The sequence below is a fragment of the Equus przewalskii genome, chromosome 15, assembly GCF_037783145.1.
Source record: "Equus przewalskii isolate Varuska chromosome 15, EquPr2, whole genome shotgun sequence".
Classification (NCBI taxonomy): Eukaryota; Metazoa; Chordata; class Mammalia; order Perissodactyla; family Equidae; genus Equus; species Equus przewalskii.
The window spans coordinates 68,142,974-68,167,243 of NC_091845.1; the positions used below are offsets into that span (position 1 = coordinate 68,142,974).

Consider the following 24,270-nt stretch of genomic DNA (forward strand, 5'->3'; position numbering starts at 1 on the left):
ACAATGAACATTCTTGTACCTAACTAAATTTTTGGACAAAATCATAATTCGTTTCTACATAGAAATTTCTAGAAGTAACATAACTGAGTCAAAGATTATGTACACATTTAATTAAGACTTTGAACTCTATTGCAAAGTGCCTTTAGGAAAATTCAAATGATATATACAGATATATGTATCGGTCTGTTATGCAGGAGAGTGCTTGCTTCAGGGCATCCACACCAACAGTCGGTGTCAACACTTCTTTTTTATCTTTACCAATTTTATTGACAAAAAATGGTATCTCATTACTGTTTCAAATTGCATTTCTTTGGTTACTAGTGAGGATGACATTTTTCCCTATGTCTGCTGGCCATTTGTAATTCTTCTTGGGAGAATTCCTCACCCATGTCCTTTGGACCAGCTCATAATTTTCCAGGCAAATAAATGCCACTGACTCTCTAAGTCTTAAACAACCATCCTTCTGCCTCCTGCAATGTTTGCAGAGCGGAGCTGCCTAAAGAAGTACCAGGGCACATACCAGAAAGTGAAGAAAACCCAGCAGTACGAATATTCCCAGAATTCAAGGTCACTGATTAGGCCCCCTCCACCTGAAGTCCCCCCAGCGTCCCTCCTAACACTATAATCTCCCCAGTAGAGGTTACAATTAATTTTCACTTTTGAGAAATTAAAATGAACTGATTTGTTCACAGGGAGATCACGGCATCCCAGGCTATGGTTCTATAGGTCGAAAAGGAATAAAGGTAAATATGGAAAAGAATTATTTCTTTAATTGACGAAGCAAACCTAAATAATACGAAAAGATCATACTGAAGAAGTGGTATGCTGATTTATTTATATTCTCTGCCGAAAATTATAGGGCCCAAGAGGATTCCCTGGAGATATGGGGCAAAAGGTATTGTGCACATGACCTTCTTTTGAAATTATCTCGATCTTGACCTTTTACTTGAGAATTGAGGTAAGCCTGTAGAACTGAATGAAATGGAAAACAAAACAAACAAAACAGGGCAGTTGTTTCATCTGGGCTTCGTGAAGAAAGGACCAGACTTAACTCCTATGAATCTTTAAATTGGGAAAGATCATCCTGTCCTTTATTGCCTGTTGTCTCTTGTCTTGAAACTCTACTTCTAGGTAACCTCTCAAGTTTAGCTCTTTGTCTTCTTGATTTCTCTGCTTCTGTGATCTCACTCAAAGCTCTTGACTTCAGCGATTCCTATTTATTTGTTCTTCATTATGGTGGCCTTCGCTTCCTCTCACTTGAGAGATTTCAATATTCTCCTCATTGGTCTCCTACTTCCAACTTCCTGCTTCAGTCAATCCCAAGCACTACTGTCACATGAATTTTTCCAAAGCGTAGCCTAATTATGTTACTCTCCTGATCAAACATCTTCCAGAACTCTTCAATTCCTACCAGACTGAAATCCATCTGCATCTCTGCAACCGGACATACTTTCCATTTCAACCAGAGTAGCTCATATTCTGTCTGTTTTGTACACTGGAAGTCTGGAATAAGATTTCCTTGTTTTAAAAAATTGTCCTGTCCAGAAGAGTGTTTTCCAATTGTTGATGCTCAAATTAAAATACAAATTATGCGTTAAAAAAATAGAATTCTAAGCAAATCAAATCAACTATAGGAAAACAGCCAAATTTTGAATCCTCTCGAAAGTGCTTTTAATTGATGAATTACCAAAAGAGATTCCTTCCTTAGGTAGAGAAGGGTACAAGAAGGGACTACATAAATAACTGTTAGGACAAGAGTTCTCCTTGTAGAGGACCAATTTTCTAATTTACTGATAAAGGGAGAAAGTTAGCATATTTCAATTTGCGTATAAATGTGAAATTAGCATATTGATAAGTGCTAAAATTAGTTTCCCATCAAAGTCAGAGTAAATTTTTTTACCTTCAACTTTTTCAGGAATGATTCATGAATTTAAGAAGTAATCATTATTTATTTATTATTATTTTAAAGATTGGCACCTGGGCTAACATCTGTTGCCAATTTTCTTTTTTTTTTTCCTTCTTCTCCCCAAAGCCAGTACATAGTTGTATATTCTAGTTGTAGGTCCTTCTGGTTCTGCTATGTGGGATGCCGCCTCAGCATGGCTTGATGAGCAGTGCTAGGTCTGCGCCCAGGATCCAAACTGGCGAAAGCCTGGGCTGCCAAAGTGGAGAACGAACTTAACCACTTGGCCACGGGGCCAGCTCTATAATTCATTATTTAGTATTTTATGTAGTCAATGCTCCTTATGTTTTCCCTGATTTTCAAGAATTTTTCTTTAGATATTTTTAGTAACTGGATAGCCACTGCATTGATATTTATGCGTAAAAACATTTGTATTCTCAGAAAATTAAAAATAGTTTAGAAAATCTCTAAACGTATCAATGACTTAGTTCCAAATGACAGAAGATGACATTTAATGTTTAGTATATAGCATAGTTATAAGACCAGTTAGGTTTTTGGATTGGAGAGAATTATTTTTATTCTTTCAGAGCGAATATTTTAATATCTTGATTTTTTATATCTGAATGTTTAGGGTGATGCTGGTGATCCTGGAAACCCTGGGAGGCCAGGACCCAAAGGATCTAGGGGATTAACAGTAAGTAGCCTATAATGCCAGAAATAATAAATGTTTCTTTGGAAGACTCTGGCTTTTATGTTATAATAATAAATGTGGGTTATTGATCCAACCCAAGGGCATCTGAAATGCTACTTCCTTGCTGTGTGACCTTCAACACACCTTTTCAGGGTCTCTATTTGTATAACATGAGAGTTGAACTTAATGACACCAAAGATCACTTTCAGCTCTAAAATTCTGTGGTTCCATGAATCTGAACTATTTTAAAGATTTACAGATTGATAACTGGCTGTTCTAAGAAATGTCAGTGCCTTCCAGTCTTTTCTAAGGCACATATTAAAGCCCAGAGTATTAACCCTGTGAGTGGAAATGAAGCTGACATCTTCCCACTGTGTCCCTGAGGGTTTTCTGACAATTCCACTACCTACAACCTAGGTCTTATGGGGTACTCATTTTAAGAAAGGCTGTTGAGATCTTCTAATTAGCAAAGTGCAGAGTAGAATGTTATACCTACTTAAAAGCAAAATGCTGAGACAAGCATCCTTTCATTGTAAGATTTGAGTGTAATATCAGTAGTCATTATCAGTGTGAAAGAGATGCAATTCAACGGGTACTTTCCATCTGGCTGGATAAATTTCATTAGCATCCATATCCATCACCTTGAGGCATGGGAATGACACAGCCTACCCATGTCTTCTTATGTATATGGGGAATTATTTTTCTTATTTGATCCTTTGCAGATGGAAGATTTTTTTATTAGATCTCTGCGTGTCCTATTATATTTGCTTTTTTTTGTGCCAATCTTAGTTTATGACTAATTTAGATTTAAATGCACAGAGCAAAGTATGTCACTGAATGAAGAGGCTAAGAGGGAAATGCACGTTTACCAATGATTAAGAACGGGTAGTTTATATGACACGTAAGCAATTTACTTGACTTGAATTAATAGTTGCTTTCTTTAAAAATATATTTTAATTATACAGTCTCATTAAAGCTAAAGTAGTCTTCACGGATAAACAATGTGGAAACTAATGCATATTCCTATCTGCAGATCCACGTGGGCTGGAAGGGTGAGGAGGGATCTCGAGGAGACCAAGGCCCTCCTGGACGGAAAGTAAGTATACCCATGAGAACTACGTAGCATTTACTGGTTTCCAGGATGTTCAATGGAAAGGGCACAGAATTTAAAGTCTGAAGCACTGGGTTCAAGTCCAGATTCTGCTTCTTGCTAGCTGTGTGCCCTTGGGCGAGTCACTGGGTCTCTCAGTTTACCTCTAAAATGGGGATAACATATCTTCTCCTAACTACCTCAGAAGGTAGCTGTGAGGATCAGATATTCAAAAGTGAACGCTCTTTGGAAACTGTAAAGTTCAACGCAAATATTAGCTGTTAACTGTTATTTTTTACTGAGGTTTAAAAAATAGGGATGGGATTGCATAAGCTTCATAAAGGTGTCCTGGCAAAGTTCCATCATGAGAAACAAGTTGAGAGGGTTTCCCATAACCATGATCGTTGCCTTCCTATCCTCAGAATTTAGACTGTAGAGAGATTTGGAAATATAACTGCAACTTTCCACTGTGATTCTATTGCAAGAGAAATGTCACGTCTGGAAGCATCCCCAGGCAGAGTCAGGCACATCTCCCACTGATGAAATATCCGTATTTCTATTTTAATGCCCCTCATGTTATTGTGATGATTTATTTACACGTCTCTCTCCCCTAATGAGCACAGTTAGGTAAGAACTAAATGCTGCCAGCACCTGAGTTTTGTGTAGGAGGTACAGGCAGCATTGTGTAACAAGTAGAGACACTGTTTTTCTTATTTTTTGCATTGTAATGTTTTGTGACTACCTGGAGTCAGAAAAGTTAGACTTAAACATTCTTTAACTTTATAAACGGGACTTTATAAAGAAAACAAAAGACACACATGTTTTGTGGATGACTGAATCCACAGTAGAATGAGAATAACTAACGGCAAAGGACACTCTGACACAATCTCTTCTTTCTTTTGCATTAAGGAAGTGGTGAATATTCCTAGTCAAGTGGGTGAGAATCTAGTCTCTGAGTCAGTCTGGTCTGGTCTGAGTTTACCTCCTTTCCAGCTTCTGGAGCTCTCCTTTGGGGGGGGGGGGGTCCCATGTCTTCCTGGTCTCGTGCTTGGTCCTGCTCATCCAGTAGAATTTATCTTCTGGATAAATTCTAAGACCTGGATCCTCAGTCTCTGCTTAAGAACTTGCTCGAAGTTATTCTTAAGCTCATCCTTGTAGGACATACTCTCCACAGTTCTGATCTTCTGTAAGATGTAGGCTATCTATTTATTAGCCAGAAGTTGTTCCTCTCTCTGTTTAAATGGCTGAGCGTTCTCTCCTGTTTTCTGCCATAACTTTTAAATGGAAGGGTAAGACTTAGTATCATTTATTGAGATGCATAATTTCCTGATTTAGGTCAGGAAGACCTAATGGGTAGAATCATGGATGCCACAGCAGTTCTTGTTAACACCAGCAGCACACAATGGGGCACCTCAGCATTCAGCATTCAGCATTTAACTGTTTATTGGATGGATGGATGGATGGATGGATGGATGGATGGATGGATGGGTAGATGACCCAGTTATCATTTAGAACAGAGGTTCTTATACTGAGTTGCCTGGTTGAGCTTCTGGGGGCCAGTGAAACTGTAGGAGTGTGAGCATGTAATAGCGTTTTCTAAAGCTAGCAACCTAGTATTCTTCAGTTGCCCAAAGGGATCCATGTGCACAGACATGTTAAGGATCACTGCCAAAGAGAAGCCTGATCCTGATAAAAGGAAGTAAGAGAGAAAAAGAGAAAAGCTCAGCTGCCCAAAAAGAAGGATTGACTTCTATCAGGAAGCTCCCCTTATTCATCTCACCTAGTAATTTGCACTCCTTCACTCCATAAGCTTTCAGCATTTATGAGCTTAGTATATGCTCTTCTCCTGTGTCCTGTCCATTTTGCTATGTAGTTGTCTTTGGTTCTTTCACACCTATAGAGGTTGTTTGCTGCTGCCTGCATTTTAAACTCCTTGATTTGTAATATATTTGTACCTCTCAATAGAGTCCTCTCCTTAGTGCCACCCTTTGGGAAATCTTTATAGGATTAAGTTTTCTTATGAGAAACACCTTCTAAGTGTCATATCTTTAGTACAAATATCTTTAAGAAATACGTTTGTTTCTTCTCACTCTAGAAAAATAGTTCAGTTCCCTCTGGACAGACATTAGCTTAACTGATAAAACAGTGAAGCAGAAAAGTTTACACTTCTAATGTGAGTGGGAAATAAAGCACTGTAATCTACCAGTGCAGGATTATTTTAATCACTCTCTGCCAGCTGTGCTCTTAATGAAGGTTTTTCTGTTTGCTCTTGTTTTGTCACTAAAGACTCTGGTTCACATACCAATAAATTATTTTGGTTTTGTTTTCCTAGGGCGCTAAAGGCATGCCGGGCAAGTCTGAATATTCTGTATGTATCTCCTTATTCAACCAGTCCACTGAGAAATAAAGATGGCCACTTGGAGGTCACTGTGCTTATGTTTCTTTTCTCTCTCTCTTCTTTTATTTTCAGCAATGTGATCTGATCAAGCACATACGGACTCTTAGTCGTGAGTATCTGTGTGTCATGGAACAAGAGCATCAGTGATTGGTGAGGGCACCTATGATGAAGGTAGTGTGAGTATGCAGATTCAGTAGGCTGAACGTGCTGTTGGAGAAGGCAGACATCCTCTGCAGCAGGCTTGGTGTGAGTGCCTGCTGTAGGAAGAGCTCACATCAGAGGTGGGAGGAAAAGACATGTGCCTGAGCTCATGTGTTGCAATTCATACAGTGAGAGAAAGCATGCCTGGTGACCAAGTCAAGAGGTATGTGTGTTAGCTTACACTAGTATAACAATTACGTACAAAGGCCTGAGAGGACGTGGTGTGAAAGCGATGAACGTGGGGTTTTGAGTTCGTTAGTTACTTAGTTAGTGAAGTCTCTTTGGATGGAGGTGATTGAATCTGGTTATAGGAAAATTATGGGGAGCAGCAAGAGAATGGTTTCAGCAAAGGAATAAAGCAGGAATCAGCAAAAATAGAGAGGTGGTCTTTGGTTATGAAGAAGGAGAAAAAGCCCAGTGATCTCATTTCTGAAAGTTTATCCTAAGGAAATAAAGCAAAAAAAGGAAAAAATTATAGGTAAAGATGGGAGTTGAAATATTGTTCATTAGAGGAGCAAAATGGATATACATTTAGACTATTTAAACTTATAGGATAATTAGGTTATGGTGCAAAATATGAAGCAGATATGTTTCTATGAAGACTCAATCAGAATAAGGAAAATGTTGTTAAAAACCAGAAAATTAAATTGGATCCTCCTTATTTTTACATATAGCTAAATATATATAAATAGAAACAAGTCCTAGAAGTAAAAGTAGAAAACTGTAACAGTTTCCTGTGTTAGGGTGGTAGAACTTAAGATGATTTCTCTTGCTTCATGTTTGCGTTGTAGTTTCTAATAATGCTTATAGAATCACAGTGAGAAGAATGTAAAATGGGGAAATCAAAGAGACTTTCCTGAAGGAGACTGGGTGAAAATGGAGAAATTGCAAGCGTGTGTCAAGGAAAGAACAACAACTAAAACAAGTTTAAAATAACTGTAACGCTGGCGGGGGGCGCTCAGTGTCACTGTGGATGAGGAGACAGAGGTGGAGTCGTGAGGGCGACTCAGTTGGTAGGGAAAGATGATGACTTTAACCATTTCAGAGGGAGAGGAGTGTGGCGTAGGCCTTAAACTGAAATGATCTACAGGCAGCTGATGAAATGGGCCTTTAACAAAGGTGAGGATCAGGGGAAGAGACTCAGGCGTTGAAGTCACTGGAGCATTTGTGGTCCTTAGAGCCACATGGATGCATGGGGTTCCTAAGGATGTGAAAGTAGAGAGACAGAAACAGAAACCCAAGGACTGAACCCAGGGAGCCATCTTAGCAGAAAGAATGGGGCCAGAGGACAGAAAATCACTTTGCGGAGATGAGCAGGTCCTGACAAATGTGGGCAACTTGAAAAGAGCAAGAAGCCAATGGTGAGAAGATTCAAAGGGAGGGGACCAGTGTGAAAGACATCGCTTGAGAGGTAGAAAGGCTCTCCAGCATAGGGAAGGGTGAGAACCAGGGCCTGGGGCCACAGCGAGAGGACAAAGGGAGAGCTGTTGGGGGGTGGGGGGTGAGTGTGTGATCAAACTCCCTCAAGGTGTTGCTGGTCTTTGCAGCGAAATCAAGTGTTGTCATCCCAAGGAAGACCAAAGGAGGTAGAAGAGGCCGGGAGGTGAATACCCACCCTTGGAGGGTTTGGGATTTGAAGATAGCTTTCTAACACTGAGTTGGTGAGCCGAGGAGTCGAAAGAAAGATTTCTTGGACTTTCAAGGTCTGGCAGTAGTGCTCTTTTATTTAGAGAATAGTGTGGAATAGCATGGGGACAGGACCCATGGGCAGTCAGAGCTGCTACTGCCGCTGCTGCTGGCATGGGGACAGGACCCATGGGCAGGCAGAGCTGCTGCGTGGGGATAGGACCGACGGGCAGTCAGGCTGCTGCGTGGGGACAGGGACCACGGGCAGGAGGAGCCGCTGGGTGGAGAGTAGGGTTAAATTTAAGGCATAGGTATGTGAGTTATCTCTTTACAAGACAAAGGAAAGAACATGTAAAAAAGTTAAAATGGTACCAGTGCGGGTAGGGTCCGGCCATTTTGTGGTCCCACAACTTTTAGATAAGAATCAAACCGGATTGAGTAAATGGCAGAAGCCACTGCCTAAATATTATCCTCAGCCAAAGACAAAGGAGGATGTTGTGGGGGGGGGGGGGGGGGAGGTCAGTTACATAAGGTTGCCAGACAGTAAACAACTTAAGTTCTTGCCTTCCCCATTACGAGTTTCCATAGGTAAGGCCATCCCCCCTTCCTCCTGGCACAGAGAGGGAGGCATGGAGATTTCCTTCACAAATGCAAATGTCTCTCATCAAAGGGCAAGCAAATTCCACTCCTTGGAGCCTGCTTCTCATCTGCAGTTTTAAAATTAACCAGCCTAAAATCCTCATCAAAAGGAGTTAGCCAGGAAATTAGGGGACCCGGGAAGAGTGAGTGGGTTCTGTAACCAGACCGGTTGCTGATTGGAGAGCATGGAACTCCGCAATGCAGAACTGAGATGAGGATTCGGGAGACAGGTCTTAGAGCTAATTCAGAGAGCCTCACTTTATAGATGATATCACTGAGGCGCTGCAAGGCTGGACTCCTGGTCTAACCTCGTTTGCTCTTCAGTCCTAAGCAGGCCTCTGCCACACAGGGATGAGGGCCCAGGTCCTGAGCTGGTGGCTGGGATCTTCACCCCCAAAATAAAATAGATCTAAGAGGCTAGGGTGAAATGGGGAGGGGGTGGTCGAGAATAAAACAAGAGGCCCCGGATGATTAGAGTTTTGGAGAGAGAGGCATCAGTGAAGAGGATTTTTAGGAAAAATAAATTTAAAAAGAAACACACTAAGAGAGGTCAGGCAGTTTCCCTGAAGTCCTTCTTCACCAGACTCAAACCCAGACAGGTGGCTATTTCCAGTGTCTGTGCTTCTAGCCTCAGTTGGGTTGGACCTTAACAAACGGAAGTTCTCGGTCAGAAGAAAGGGATCTGTCTCAGGCCTTGAGAAGCAGAGGAGGCTGTGGGTTGTGTCTGCTGACTGTTAGCATCTCAGGGTCACAAGATTCAGACAAAAAAAGGTGCTAATAGGGTTGACGGGAGGGGAGAGTGTGCTGTGGGACAGCAGGATGGAAGGCCAGTTTGTTGCTAGTCCTAACAAAATCTCTTATTACATTGGAGTGACTCATTTGCTTCCTAGGAATTGAGTAAAATGACCAGGGAAATTGTCAGGCCTGTACTTCCTTAAAGATTTACCAACATTTCCCCCTGATTCGTAAATCACTGAGAGAAACCAGATGCTGTTTTGCTCAGGAGAAAGCCTTGGGGGGTTTCCCTCTTTTCTCTAGATATGGAGATCATTCAAACACAGGAGGTATATTTTTTTAGCAGAGACAAAGTTCGTTTGAAAATCCTCACAGTTGCGCGTGAAAATAGAAATTCCCAAAGTGTTCGTGGGGGAAGAAAATAAGACCTGATGTTTTAGCCTTGCCTTGCTGAGGGGCTCTCGGGAGGCTATCAGAAGAGAGACAAAACAAATTGAATTTTGGCTATCTCGCCATTTAATCAGAGGCTCACCTATTCTGCCTCTAAGACATGTGATCAGTGTTTAAGATTTCAACCAAAATTCAGCTAACGTCCGCTGGCCATGACTCACAAGGAGAAAAGGTCCAGGAGGTTCACAAATTAATAAAATTCTGTGTCTGTCTTCCTCAATACTTTAACCTTGTGTCCCTTAATTTAGGAATAAGCTTCATTTGCAATTTGAGTCAAGCAAAAAGTTAAGCTTTGTTGAAATGTTGTTGTTTTGAATGTTAGTCTGTGTTCCAAAAATGTAACAGACTCTTCTCTCTCTCTCCTTTTTATAGCTTGTTGGAAAGGTGAGTATTTTTACCATACTATGTTTTTTGCTGAAATAATTACTCCTTTCTGACAAGACCCCCGTGGGAAAAAGGACTTCCTTCTAGGCAGACACTTCTGTCTTTTGATTATGACCATAATTGTCAATGTCATGTTCTAATCTGATTGTAAAATGGTGACACCTAGCCCCCAGCCCCTTCACACTGTTGTTCTGTCTAGGTCCTGTCGCAGTTTACACCTCACTTTCTTCATGGAGGAGGCCCAGTGTTGCTGGGGAATTCAGTGACAGGGCTCTCTGCCTGACCACGTGCTATTGCTCTGTCTGCTGCTGATCCCATGAACACTGGCTTCTTGGATGGGCGATGTTTCCTGTCCTCTCTCTGACCCACAGTCACACCTTTCATTTCACCAAGTGCCCACCACTTGTAAACCTGACCCTGCTGTGGATGGTCTTCCCAGGGCCCAGCCTGCAGTTGGTGTTGATGGCGCCTTAGATCCGTCAGATGACATTGCCACTGAAGCCAGTTATGTCAACTTCAAGAGCTCCTGGTCTCCTAGAGGCCTGCTGAAGTAGACCCACAGGGTCTTTGAGCTTATCCCAGAGTGTGGCGCCATTTACTTTAATTCCCCCCTCCCCCAAAAACCAAAACACACTTGCACTGGTAAGTGCCCAATGAAACTTCATGGATTTGAATTAAATTTATCAGGTCCCCTGCTGGGCACTAGGAAAGGGAGAGAATAAAAATAAACAGAAATTGGCTCTGCCTTCTGGGAGAATCTGTGATGATAGGTCAGTCTCAAAGATGCTTGTTTACCACTTATTAACAATTTTTAGTGTAGGTCTAAGAGAGAAGGAATACTTCATTTTTCTTATTGTTCGTTACTGGCTTTCATATTTTACAAATTTCTTCACAGTAAAATTCCCTGAGTCAAAACACATCTCTAAATCGATACTTCCTCTCCTGTTTCTGTCACTGGGATATGGGATATTTTGAGTTTAATGTGCTTTGGGAGCTAGCCAGGTTGGGGATAGTAGGACAGCCTATATAGATAAAAGTGCTTATTTTTAAAATAATTCCTTTTTCTCTTCCTGTGTTCGGGCTTTAACAAGGACTTTGAAAAGTTAGGTTTGATGCATAGGGCAGATTCCCTATGAAATTCCTAAAGTTCAAGCATCATAAGACTATTAGGATTGAGTTGGGAATGGCAGATAGTGCCATTTTTATAATAGCTTGTTGCAAGCGTGCCGCGGTCCATGCTGCTCCCTTCCTCCTGCCGCCCTCACTTTCATTCAAAAGCCAGCTTTCAAGAAGCCCCTAAGAGCTCCTCTCTCTGGAAACAGCCTCTTTGTCTTCTGAACCCCCATCAAGAATAATAGTCACTCTATACCTTGTAATATAATGATCCTCCCCAGTACAAGTCCCGTGAGGGCAGACCTGCATTCGGTTCATTTTTGCACCTATCTCACAGTGTATGTCACCCTGCATTTCACATGGCAGTTACTCAATAAATATTTGTGGCATAAGTGGATGGAAATCTTCCAGCTGACATTATGATTATTAGTAGATCATTTCTGATGACTTTTGAAGAGTAAACTTTCAAAATACCCAATAAGCCGTAATTTCCTTTTATTCATTTTTTAAAATTTACATACAGTAAAATTCACTTTCTTTACGTGAGTTCAGTTTTAACCCGTGCATAGATTCATGTAACCACCACCACAATCAGGATACAGAGCGGTTCCACATCAGCCCAAACACTTCCTCCAATTTCTTTTTAAATAGCAGTCTGAGAGTAGACTGAGCATCATGTAGCCAAACATTAATGCTCTCTATATGACACCTTCACGCTAACCAAGCAGATTCCTACCCTTCCCTTACATGCGGGTACCTCTAGTTCTAGAGCCGTATGTGACACTTGCATTTTCCTAGACCTCAGTGTGAACCAACCTCACTGGAGTAAAGAGAATGGGAAAGGCTTTTGATCTACTAAAATAACTTCACATTCTGCTTTTCATTTTTGTAGAAAAGTGTCCAGTGTATCCAACAGAACTGGTATTTGCCCTGGACCAGTCCTACGGTATCACAGAACGGAGATTTAATGAAACAAGAGATATCATCACTTCTATTGTCAATGACCTTGACATCAGGGAAAATAATTGCCCTGTGGGAGCAAGAGTTGTTGTGGTTTCCTACAACTCAGACACCAGCTATCTCATCCGTCATTCTGATTACCGTAGCAAGAAGCAACTCCTCCAGCTCCTTTCCCAAATAAAATATCAAATCCCCACAGAAGCCCGAGACCTTGGTAATGCGATGAGGTTTGTGGCCCGAAATCTTTTCAAGCGGACATATGCAGGAAACAACGTGAGGAAAGTCGCTGTGTTTTTTAGCAATGGAGAAGCAGCCAGTAGGTCGTCCATCATCACGGCCACCATGGAGTTTAGCGCCCTGGATATCAGTCCGGCGGTCTTTGCTTTTAATGAACGGAATTTCCTTGATGAGGCTTTTGGGGTAAGAACTTCCCTTGGCAACTTTATTTTTGAGATAGTGGTACTGGCAGGATGTGAATAGTGGTGAGAAGGGAGTGACATATGGCCTCTTGACCCCCTTTTCAGTTTTCACAGTTGTGTTGTTACCAGGGACCATGAAATCCCATACCTGATAACAGTAGTCAATCATAATAGCAACCACATTTGCTCTGCTCCTGCTACGTGCCAGGCACTTTCCCTAGAGCTTTACAGACATATTCATACATTCTCATTACCCTCTGAAGTGGATGCAGTTGTTATCCCTCTTTAAAAACGGGGAAACTGAGGCACAATGAGTTTCAGTGACTTCTTCAATTCTGTATAGCTACTAAATGGCTAAATCAAGATTTGAACTCAGGTCTGTCTACTAGAAAGGACCATGAATATGGCACTCTACCGGCCCTCTGCAGCTCTGATGTTTCTCAAATCTGTCATCTGCTCACTGGATCTCACTGGACAGCTAGGCTTAACCTGTGATGGATGGAGTTTAGGGGATCTCTGAACCCCTAATGTTGTGTAAAACATTTGCTGTGTATGAACATTTTTCCCAAGAAAGGTTCCATCGCATTTGGATCCACAGATTCTCCTGAGATCTATGCTTCCCTCTCCCTCCTCCCAAACACTGAAGAACCTCTCTATCTACTATGCAACTATTTATAAATATATTCAGCTTATCCAAGAAATACATGCTCCTGGAGGTGGGTGAAGCCATCATGTCCTCCAAGAGGTTATAAAGGTCCATTTTCATACAAATACACTTATTTCTCCCCCAAAAAGAAAAAGAAGTCCTCTATAACATGAAGAGAATCAATCTGCTTATAACACATCTAAGAATTTTTTTGGAAATAAGAGCCGCAGGGAGAGTCACAACTGATCCTGATGAAAAGGATTGTAGGAAGTCAAAGTTTTTTGCATAAAAATAATTACCTTCCGACATATTAGATGATTTATGTGCAGACGGTCCCCAACTTACAATGGTTTGACTTGCAGTTTTTTGATTTTACCATGGTGCTGAAGCGATAGGCATTCATAGAAACTGAACTTTGAATTTTGAGTTTCGCTGTTTTCCTGGGCTAGCGACATGCAGTAGATACTTTCTCATGACCCCGGGCAGTGGCAGCAAGCAGCAGCTCCCAGTCAGCCATGCGGTCATGAGGGTAAACAACAGATACACTGACAACCATTCTATACCCACACAACCACTCTATTTTTGACTTTCAGTATTCAATAAATTACATGAGATATTCAACACTTATTATAAAGTAAGCTTTGTGTTAGATCATTTTGCCCAACTGTTGGCTAACATAAGTGTTCTGAGCACATTTAAGGTAGGCTAGACTAAATTATGATGTTCGGTAGGTTAGCTATATTAAATGCATTTTTGACTCAGGGTATTTTCAACTTATGATGGGTTTATGAGGACTTAACCCCATCATCTGTCAAGGAAGATCTGATATATTTTATGGTATATATTCCCCTTCTAGAATGTAAGGTAGAGATTTTATCTGCTTTGTTCATTTCTGTATCCCCAGCACCTAGAACAGCACCTATAAACAATGTAAGCACATTATATCATGCCTATAAACATTAAGAATGAATGAATGAAGAACACATGCTTTATTCCTGTAAATAAACTTTCTTGACTTACCAAGGCAACATTTAGTCTTTACATGGAGGACCAACAAGGCCAATTATGCAATAAGACCCAAAGCATCCAGTTTCGTAAAGAGTAGAGAGTAGGAATGTAGTAAATACTTTCTAACCATAAGTTTGGAATGATTATAAATATTTTCAAATATTCACTCAACACTTTACAGAAAAACAGAGGGTGTGGCTTTGCTAACCCTTTAATTTCCCAAGGGAGAAGGAGAAAAAGCATGAGCATCTTTGTGGATTGAGAGATGACCTCACCATCACCTGGGAATGACAGATTTCTTTCATTGTAATAAAAGTAGCTGCCTTGCATGGTGCCTCACACAGTGTAAATGCCCAATGAGTAGTTATTGACTACTGAATGAATAAATGAATGAATGAATGCTATATACTGCCCATGTCAGTGAATATTAAAGCAAAAAAAGTACTCAAGAAACAGACAAAATCAGACAGTATATTACCAAGAATTTTGAATAGACTTAGTGTCTTCTGTCTAGTGTCCAGTGCCTTTTGAAATAGACTTTTAGTTGGAATTTGTGATTGGGGAAGTCCACTTGACATCTGAAAGACATGCCTTCTTCTAGATAGTGTGATTGGCGTGGAAATAATTGAAATCACTACTTCAGGAGGCCAAAGGAATATAAATATAAATATAAATATAAATATAAAATTTTTGCAGGACCCAAATTCAGAAGCTGATGTGTGGTACATAATCAGCTGGTGCATAATCTGAAGCATATAAAAGTTCAGTGCAGAATTGCAGGCTTGGAAATGAGTGAGATTTTAATATTTGCCCCAGTGTGTGAATCTGGTGGTCATTTTGTGGGATTTTTCTCACTATAAAATAGGGATGCTGATACCTTTTCTGTATATTTCTTTGGGTTATGTTTAGGAAAATAGGGAGATTGTGTGAGTGTGTATAAAGAAGCACTGAATAGACCAAAGGGCTATAATGCAAGGTAATGGTGATTAATTAAGTGTTTTTCAAATGAATCCTTAAAGCACAATGGCTTCCTGATAATGACTAAGAAAATGAACAAATAAGCTTATACTTCTTTTTCAATACAGTTTGACAAGACTGGAACATTTCAGGTGATTCCAGTTCCTCCAAATGGGGAATATGTACCACTGGAAAGATTTCGGCGCTGTACACTTTGCTATGGTAAGACCAATGAGAAGAATTTATTGTGCAAAACACTTAAATGCCTCTTGAGTGAGTAATTAAATCTGGCTTTGTCAGAGATTTCTATTTTTGATTATAGATTCTATTTTAAGTTTCCCAGTCTTTCAACACCATACGTCAGTCAAATTGAAATATGACATTTCAATTTCTGTAATGTTTGGAGTTTCCATAGAATGTGAAAATTGGGTTTAGAAGATTATCCCAATTGAAGTGGCTTTCCTTGGGGACAATGTGGTAGTTTGATCAAAAGCCTATAAAATATTGAAAATATTTTCTAAATGAGTTTGGACGTGACTTGTAGACTTCAAGTATACATGCTACCTACATCTGTTTTCAAAAAAGACCTTCCCAAATTTCTGCTCTTGACCACAGAAATATTGCGACATTGAAAATTCCTCATTAAATGATGTGAGATTGAAGAGGTCATTGATCAGATTATTAATTATTGGTAATCAGTCACTGAATCACTTGAAGATCTCAAACAACAGTATCTTGTTGTGCAGACATTGAACCAATGATGTGTCTATCTATGTGTTTTCAGATAAATGTTTTCCAAATTCTTGCGCCAAAAAGGTATTTTTCCCTGAAAATGCGTACATCGATGTGGCCTTCCTCTTAGATAATTCTCGGAATATAGCAAGTGATGAGTTTAAAGCTATGAAAGCCTTGGTGATCTCCATGCTCGACAACTTCAACATTACTTCCAACCCTTTAACCTCAGACTCCGGTGACAGGATTGCCTTGTTGACCTATTCTTCTGGGGATAGTTCTAGGAGAAAGATGGGTGCAGTAAAACCAGAATTTGAGTTTACGACTTATGTCAAGGAAGATGTAATGAAGAGCCGCATCCAGACTATCCTCCAGCAGCTAAATGGAGAAACCACTATTGGCCATGCCCTACTGTGGATCATGGAGAATCTCTTCCCAAAAACTCCCAACCTGAGAAAACACAAGGCTATCTTTGTAGTCTCAGCTGGAGAAAATCGTGAGAGAAAGGAATTCTTAACGAAGATGGCTCTGAGGGCCAAGTGTCAAGGCTATGTTATATTTGTGATTTCCCTGGGCTCTACACATGAGGATGACATGGAGGAGTTAGCCAGCTACCCACTTGATCACCATCTGATACAGCTTGGGAGAATTCATAAACCAGATCTGGATTATATTGTGAAGTTTTCAAAGCCATTTGTATACTCAATCAGACGTAAGTCATTATTTTGTTTTTCCTCTTAATAAATTAGTGTTTATTAATAGTATTGATAACTTAACATATCTCTGTATCTATAGCTAACCCAAATCAATGAATTAGATGGTGAGATGGGGACAGGGATAGAACATATTCTGGTTATACCCTGTTTGTACTTTGGTCACAATACGGTGAGACCTTTTTCATGATAGAATCTCTCTTAGCCAGAATCTCAGCACTAGAAAGTACTGAGTGATTGGAGGGCTCCTGAGCCACACTGGCTCCACCTAAAGAAGTTTTAGCAGTTCTTAGATGGTCTCCAGAATAAGCATTGAAATAAAAGTTTTCCCTGCTACACCTAGTTTATTTCGACCTTGTCGCACCCTGGAGATCTGTGTGAGGTATAAAGATAGCACAGTCCTGTGCTGCTCCCAAAGAGTCACCCAAATCACATAGGGATCTTGTTAAAATGCAGGTTTTTGATTCAGTATGTTGAGGGTGGAGCCTGAAATTCTGCATTTCTAACAGGTTCCCAAGTGATGTCAATGCTTCTGGTCCAAGAATGACACTTTGAATAGCAAGGCTCTAGGCCAATGCACTACAAAGTGTCACTCATTGGATGGGTGCTAGTCCACAAACTGATCTGTGAAGAGAGAAATACAGAAATTGAGAGCAAGCATCTAGAAACTTTTAAAGCAATTTGACATTGCCACGGCATACAAGTGCATGAACAGTGGACTCTGTCTCATGGAATAAGATATAAACCAAAAGTATCAGTTGTAAAGGATTAGAAATAAAAATACCTTGTCCTTCGCCACAAATAGTTCAAGAAATACTCTTTCTAGAGCAATGGTTCTCAACTGGGGATGACTTTGTCCCACAGAGGGCATTTGGAAATGTCTGGAGACATTTTTTGTTGTCACAACTGAGGAAGAAGATATTACTGGTATCTAGTAGGCAGAGACTAGGGGTGCTGCTAAACATCCCATAATGCACAGGACACCTCCCACAGCAAAGAGTGATCCAGCCAAAAATGTCAATAGCACTGAGGTTGAGAAACGCTGCTCTAGAAGATCCACAGAATCAGAGCTGCACCTGTTCTTTTTGAAAACTGAGCATGTTTAGAGTTAGGTTCTGCTGGAACCAATCCCACCACGCTAGAATTCCAAAGTTGCCAGGTGTTCCAGGAATCTCCCACACCAGCACAATGACACGGGCTTGAGAGTCCGGTCTTCACTGCAGAGAGAGCTCCACCTTTCTCCTGTGACTCCTTTAATTAATGAAATCCTTCAATTAAATGTTCATATCAACGTTCCGATTAGAGTTTTTTATTTTACAGTAATTCAAAGAGTTCTTTTAAACAGACTACCGTATATCACTCTTGCGCATGCGTAAAAAGGGAATATGCGTGAAATAGATGGGTTAAGGCAATCCCAAAACTTCTTCTTATTCAAAATTTGACTCTTGTGAGCTATTTCTTGACTCGGAGTCATTGATAGTCATCTTTTTCTAGTCAATATTGTTCTTTGGGCCATGAAGATTGATAAGGATGCAGCTTTTTAAAAAGACTTTAAAAGTTTTTTTAAAAAACTGTTTTAACAAGTTATTTCTGTAAAATAACTCAAAGCTGGTCTTGCTGGGCTCCTCTGTGGCTTTGCAATTATGTGGAGCTAGCTTACTTTTGACTTCCCCGAGCAATGCTGTTAAACACATCCAATTCACTGCCTGCCGATAACCACATGGTTTGTAGCGGTTCAAAGACTCCTCTGCTAATACTTCTGGGAATTTTTTCTAAGCTACTGACCCCAGTTCTACAAGTTTTCGTGCTGGCATGTTTGCTGTCCTCACATGTACAGGCAATAATAACTGCCTCGCAACTCCTGCCTCACTAACAGCAACTGTCAAATGCAATTGATTAGAAGACATAATCTCATTTCAGAAAAAAATGCTCATCTTGGAACCAGAGAAATACAATTATTATAAAACCATAAGTGTTCTCTGAGATATTTTCATGGAGTCTTAGATCATTCAAGGGTCAAAGGCCTCCTTTAACTAAAAACTATTTATTTTCCTGAATGAGGGGAAAAAATGATATACTTCTCAATATTCCAGTTTATAGAACAGCAATGGGAAGGGGGTAAATGGACATATTATTTAGGTCCATAAGCTAAAATCTTTTCCGTGACTTTTTTCTCCTAGAAGTCAGTGTTAATTGGTGCAGAAGCACAGAAATAGCATCATAAATATTAATAATAGAATACTACCTTTTTCTATGTTTGATCCATTAGCATGTCTGAGTGAAAAAGTTTTACAGAGTCAGAATAAAATTTCCCTTAGATATGTTAGCCTGAGCACATGGAAGTCATGAGTCTCTGCATCACATTTAACTCGTAAATGAGAGGAGGTCTCTTTCTAGGACATTGGTAATTCTTTGGCTGCAAAACACTCTAAAATGAAGTTTTGAATGGTATTTCTAGTTGCTACTATTTTCTGTTTTCACCTCAGCCAAATATTGCTGAAATATTTTGGTGACATTTGTTGCTTCAAGAAGATTCCTGTTGGAATTCTCATTACCTGGCAAACATGATTTCTAGTTTAAAAATCTGACTATAACTTTGCTCTCTCAATAGGAGAATTTAATCAGTACCCACCACTGATGCTTGACAATGCCTGCAGACTCATCCTTTCAGAAGAAGAGGATCATCAACATAGTGGTCTCCTGTGAGTCTGAAAGCTCCTCTACTTACAAGTGATTGTTACTTGACTGACGGGTTTGTAATTGGCTGATCGCAGGTTATTAGGCTGAGTAAGCTAATAAGGTCTCTGAAGTAAAGGTTTTTCCTGTATTCCATTTTCTGTAGCAGAAGTTACACGTCAAGCATGCTTTCTTGATTGATGTTTTTATAACATCCTCGTGGACTTTCTTACAATCTTGCCTTTAAATTCATGGTTTCCTGAGAAATTCCCACATTGAAATTTACCCCAGAATAGAACCCAATTTAGCCTCAACCCATCTCAACCTCACTTCCCATCTCTCCCACCACAGGCGCTGTGTTCTCGCCGCACTGGACTCCTGTCTGCCTCACATGAACTTTTATTTCCCCCTCCTTGCCTCTGCTCACACTGCCTGGGACCCTGTCCTTCCAGGGAAACCCAACTTTCATGGCACTGATTAAGGCTGTCTCCTCTTTGAAGCTCATCTTTACTCTCAGTCCAAAATCCATAGTTCTTTTTTTGTACCTTTTTATACCTCTGCTGAGGCTCTTATTACAGTTTATCCCAATATCTTGTCTCACTAAAGTCTGGGGCTGCATATGATTCATTGTTTCATCCTCAGAATATAGCATAAAAGACCCCACAATATAATTTCACATGTAAATAATTTTGCTTAAAATGTATCCTAAGTAAAACTGTAAATAATTAATCTGAATGAATCTTGAATTTCAAACGGCATGGGAGTGGCCCATTCGGTGGCTCTCTGCTTCTCTCTGTACTTCCCCAAGCTTGGATCCCTGACTACAGCCTTGTGAAAGCCCAGATTTAGGCCCATAAGTACTCCATCCTCTCAGATTGCAATTAAGCAAAGAGCTCCTCAGAACAGATCAGATCTCTTACACACATCCAGAGAAAAATGGCAAGATGAAGGGTTCCTCAGAATTCAGGCAAGGACGTGTTCCTCTAATGTCAGATTTCATTTACTTGGTGGTTTAGCAAGGAAGTGTCCAGCAGCCGACACCTTCTGAAGGACAATATGGCGCTGAAATCATGTGAAGCTGCATTTCCCAACACTGAATAAGTCCTAAACTCATTTAAAGGAAAACCAATTCTTACAGAACTGCAGACAAAATATTATAATGTTACTTAAACATGTATAAACATAAATCTATCTGCAAATACAATATGTTTATCATTCCTGTGCAACTTTCAGGCCAAAACCAATTTGTGCATCAAATCCAAGCAAACTCAATAAGATACAAATTTAAAACACTAGTTTAATGTAATAGATGATTCTGCTTTGCCAAAATAGAATTCCTAAAAACTAACAAATACAGTCCCTATTGGTGAAATGTGTAAAATACGATGCATGCTGCAAAGGTATGTCCGCTTTCAGCATGCCTATTCTGTTGCGTGACGACTCGGTTCCTCACCACTTGTCTTTACCTGCAGTACTGCAAATTTATCATGCGTGTCATGATATCATTTGGTTTTCACTCTGTGTGAGTCTATTATTCATGTATTATGTCTGACTTCTTTTCTTTCTTCATTAACTCTCAATAGTGAAAGTTATACTACTGGGTGCCAAACAGCAGTATCAAATACAAATGTAAACATGGACGTTGAAATTGCATAAAGTTTCATGAATAGAATAAAAATAAGAATAAACTTACGTTAAATATCATCATCTAAACCACACAATACTGTTAAATTATCATAGAGAACTCAAACTCTTAAGAATACAAATGTAGGCATCATTTTAAGAGGCATGATGTCAGTGAGATATGTTTCATATAGTCTTATTCTTCTCAGAGCAGTTCTTGGTAAATTAAATGACTATTTTCCATATTTTCTATGGTGATTGATATCAATCTGAGACACAGTATTTGTTGTTCCAAATAACCTATGATTGAGTTTCTTGTCATTTATTTAAGACTCTGGCAAATCAGACTTAGTTTATTCCAAAGTAGCATTTCATAGGCTATAAGCAGGTGGGGGAAAAGGAAGGATAAATGAGAATTTTTTAATTTATCAATTTATATCTTTTTAATAATAAATATAACAAATATTAGTGAATTATTTGATGGAAATGAATTTAGATTTTTACCACTCACTTGTTTTTCTTATAAGAAATAATTAACTATATTAAATTGTTGGGTTATTTTGTTTGCATTCCCCAAAGTTATCTACATTCACCTAAAACCTTCCGTTTTGTCTTCTAGATTTATTCCTGAGCCACATGAGGTTTCTTTAAGAGAGAACAGCTTCATTGACGAGGAATTAAGTACTGTGAGAGACTCATCTTTTGTCTTGGAGGATAATGGAAGTGACCATTTGGTTTACCCTCCAAGCCAAATGTTTATGCCACAGAAATTAACAATTAAATATGAAAAAGATAAGGGTTCTGAAGACATTGCAAGTCTCACTTCTGGTAAGGAAATGAAAAGTTATGGTGGAAATTTCTAAGTAACTGGGTCCTCGTCTTTTAACACTGGTAGAGAATCAAATAAATTGAGGCTGGTATCTAAAGCAACTATTTTCAAGTTCAAGGTGGTAGCTACAACTACTGCTTTTACTGAAAGCGAAGATTTAAATCGTGACAGGCGTCACTAAGGAGATGGCTGACGTAAGCTCCAAGAAATGTCCCTGATGTTCTCCCTAAACTTAAGATGTCTCTAAATTCCACAACTTAGAAGGTTAATGTGATGTAGAAGGAGGCAATATGGAGAGCATCAGAGCAAAGGAAGGATTAAAATGACTTTGAAAGTTGGCCTGGCCGGTGCCCCAGAATTTGGGATCGCACGAGAAGGTCTAAGTTATTTCTGAGATACCCAGAAATGATGAAGCATGAATTCACCTACCACCTACTCTTTTGAATAGCAAAGCATTAATACCTTTTGTTGGGATTTAATGGTTTCAAATAAGTCAGATACTTAGGAGTTTAGTCTGTATTTTCATAAAAAAGGGTGACATTCTAAACAGACTATTTACCCATTCCATCTATGCATCTGGAGTCTTCCGAAAAGCTCATTTGGCCAGAATGCCAGCATTTAAAGCATTATGTCATAAGTATCATATGTGTTGTTAGAATATGTAAGTTTAAAAGAAAAAGGGGTCCATTTCATGCCAATTATTCATTCTTAGTGGCTTCCTTGGATAAATAAATTTTCTTTTCCTTGGGTTCAGCATTCCTGTCCCCACATTTTCCCCCTATTTCTGAAATATAAATATTTGAACTTTATCTCTAAAACAGCTGAACTTTCCTTTATAGAAGCTAGAATTAAGAATTAAAAAGTCAATCAATCATTAGTTTAAAAATAAGGCTCAAAAAAGAGGTATCATTTTACTGATACGGGAATTACATCAGCCCTCAAAGCACAGGAATTTGTTACAGTTTGGTTTAAAAAGAAGAAAAGGAAAAAGAGAAGTTGTTTTGGCAGTGTTAGAATACCAAACTGTCATTTGTGATAGTTTTGTTAGAGGAAAGCTTTCTAAAGTCTGATAATTCGGAAGTGTGAACCGTTTCAGGAAAGACAGCTGGGACTAAATATTTAAGAAAGAAAAAAAGAAAAGAAACTCATCTTTGCAGCTGTCTTTAGCGACCATTGTTCAGTAATAAGACTTTTCATTAGATTTTTTCAGATGTCTGGCAATCAAGATACTCATAGCTGTGTAAGGTCCAATTTGGCTGAAGAAATAACTGTATATGGCTCTAGCAGGAAAAAATGTAAATTGTCAGTTAAGCCCATCCCAGCCTATTTCTCCTGCAGTGGGCTGGTTCCATGGAGGATTATGTAAGATTGTGATAGCGTGGAAACAGTGAGAGTCTCAGACCTAAGAATAGTATATATTTTTTATCCTTTAAAGATGATCAACTGTTCTCTAGGGACTTTGTGCTGTTCTTTTCTTTTTTTCTTTAGCCAGTTGTCAAGACCTTCTGAGAACTTCCTGTATAATGTGCTGTACCAGTAGAAACTAAATTGTGGTTCAGATATTTTACTCAGTTACTAAGAGATGAGCTTTGATAAGTTCCAGATGTATTGCACAAATAAAAGGTCGATAACTTTCATAAGCATCTCCATATGCTGTGCTTGTTACTCATTTATAATGTGATTCTTGTGGCTTATGGTTGATCTTTCTGCCTTTGAACTGAGTCTTGGGGGAGAAGTTGGGAATCTTAACCATTTAAGAAATTTTATAGAGTTCCCAGAGTCCTGTGGGCTGGCGATGAGTTGTGTATCACTCTCTTTCACAAGAAGCACACCCACTATCTTTCTCTACCTGTGCCTCTCCCTCTGCTTCTTTCTACCTGCTCTGATTTCCAAGTTCATCTTCAATTCCATCACCTTTCCTGGCCCTTGCCACTCCTCATAGCAGCTCAAAGACAATCTGTATGAGAATCACCTGGAAGTCCTTCATAAGCACAGATTCCTAAGCGCTCCTCAGAATTACTGTTTCGCATTTAGGGGTGTGAGTGGCAAGGAAAAAGCTACAAGCTTTAAAACCACTATAAAGGATTGTCATATGTCTTCAAGTTTGAGCTCCACTATCCCAGTGGTTCTCAAAGCGTGGTCCCTAAACCAGCAGCATCAGCATCACCTGGGAGCTCGTTAGAAAGGCAGATTCTCAGCACACATCCCAGACCTACTGAATCAGAAACTTGGACTGGGGCTCAGCGATCTGAAGTTTAACAAGCAGCACAGGTGATTCGGATATGGGCTGAAGTTTAAGAGACACTGTTCATCCTACCACTTTGGGGTGCCAAATTTGCTCTGGGTTCTCAATGGAGCTGAAAGCAATCGGGTATCTAGTACCACAGGACAGAAGTGAGAATGCCTGTTTCCACAGGGTTCCAGGTGAACTGGGTTCTAATTTTCTTTTCCTCATGAAAGATCACTGAAATATTCAG

At 39.7% G+C, this 24,270-nt stretch overlaps 1 protein-coding gene across 1 annotated transcript in view; it reads left to right on the forward strand.

Annotated features, from left to right (window-relative positions):
* Positions 1-24,270, forward strand: part of COL6A5 (collagen type VI alpha 5 chain) — a 130,636-nt gene that overhangs the window by 77,094 nt on the left and 29,272 nt on the right. The window contains 11 exon segments of the mRNA XM_070576023.1: positions 693-743; positions 860-895; positions 2,535-2,597; positions 3,628-3,690; positions 6,017-6,052; positions 6,155-6,203; positions 12,123-12,610; positions 15,349-15,442; positions 16,005-16,664; positions 19,277-19,367; positions 21,584-21,792. Coding sequence (XP_070432124.1) covers positions 693-743; positions 860-895; positions 2,535-2,597; positions 3,628-3,690; positions 6,017-6,052; positions 6,155-6,203; positions 12,123-12,610; positions 15,349-15,442; positions 16,005-16,664; positions 19,277-19,367; positions 21,584-21,792 — 1,840 coding nt within the window.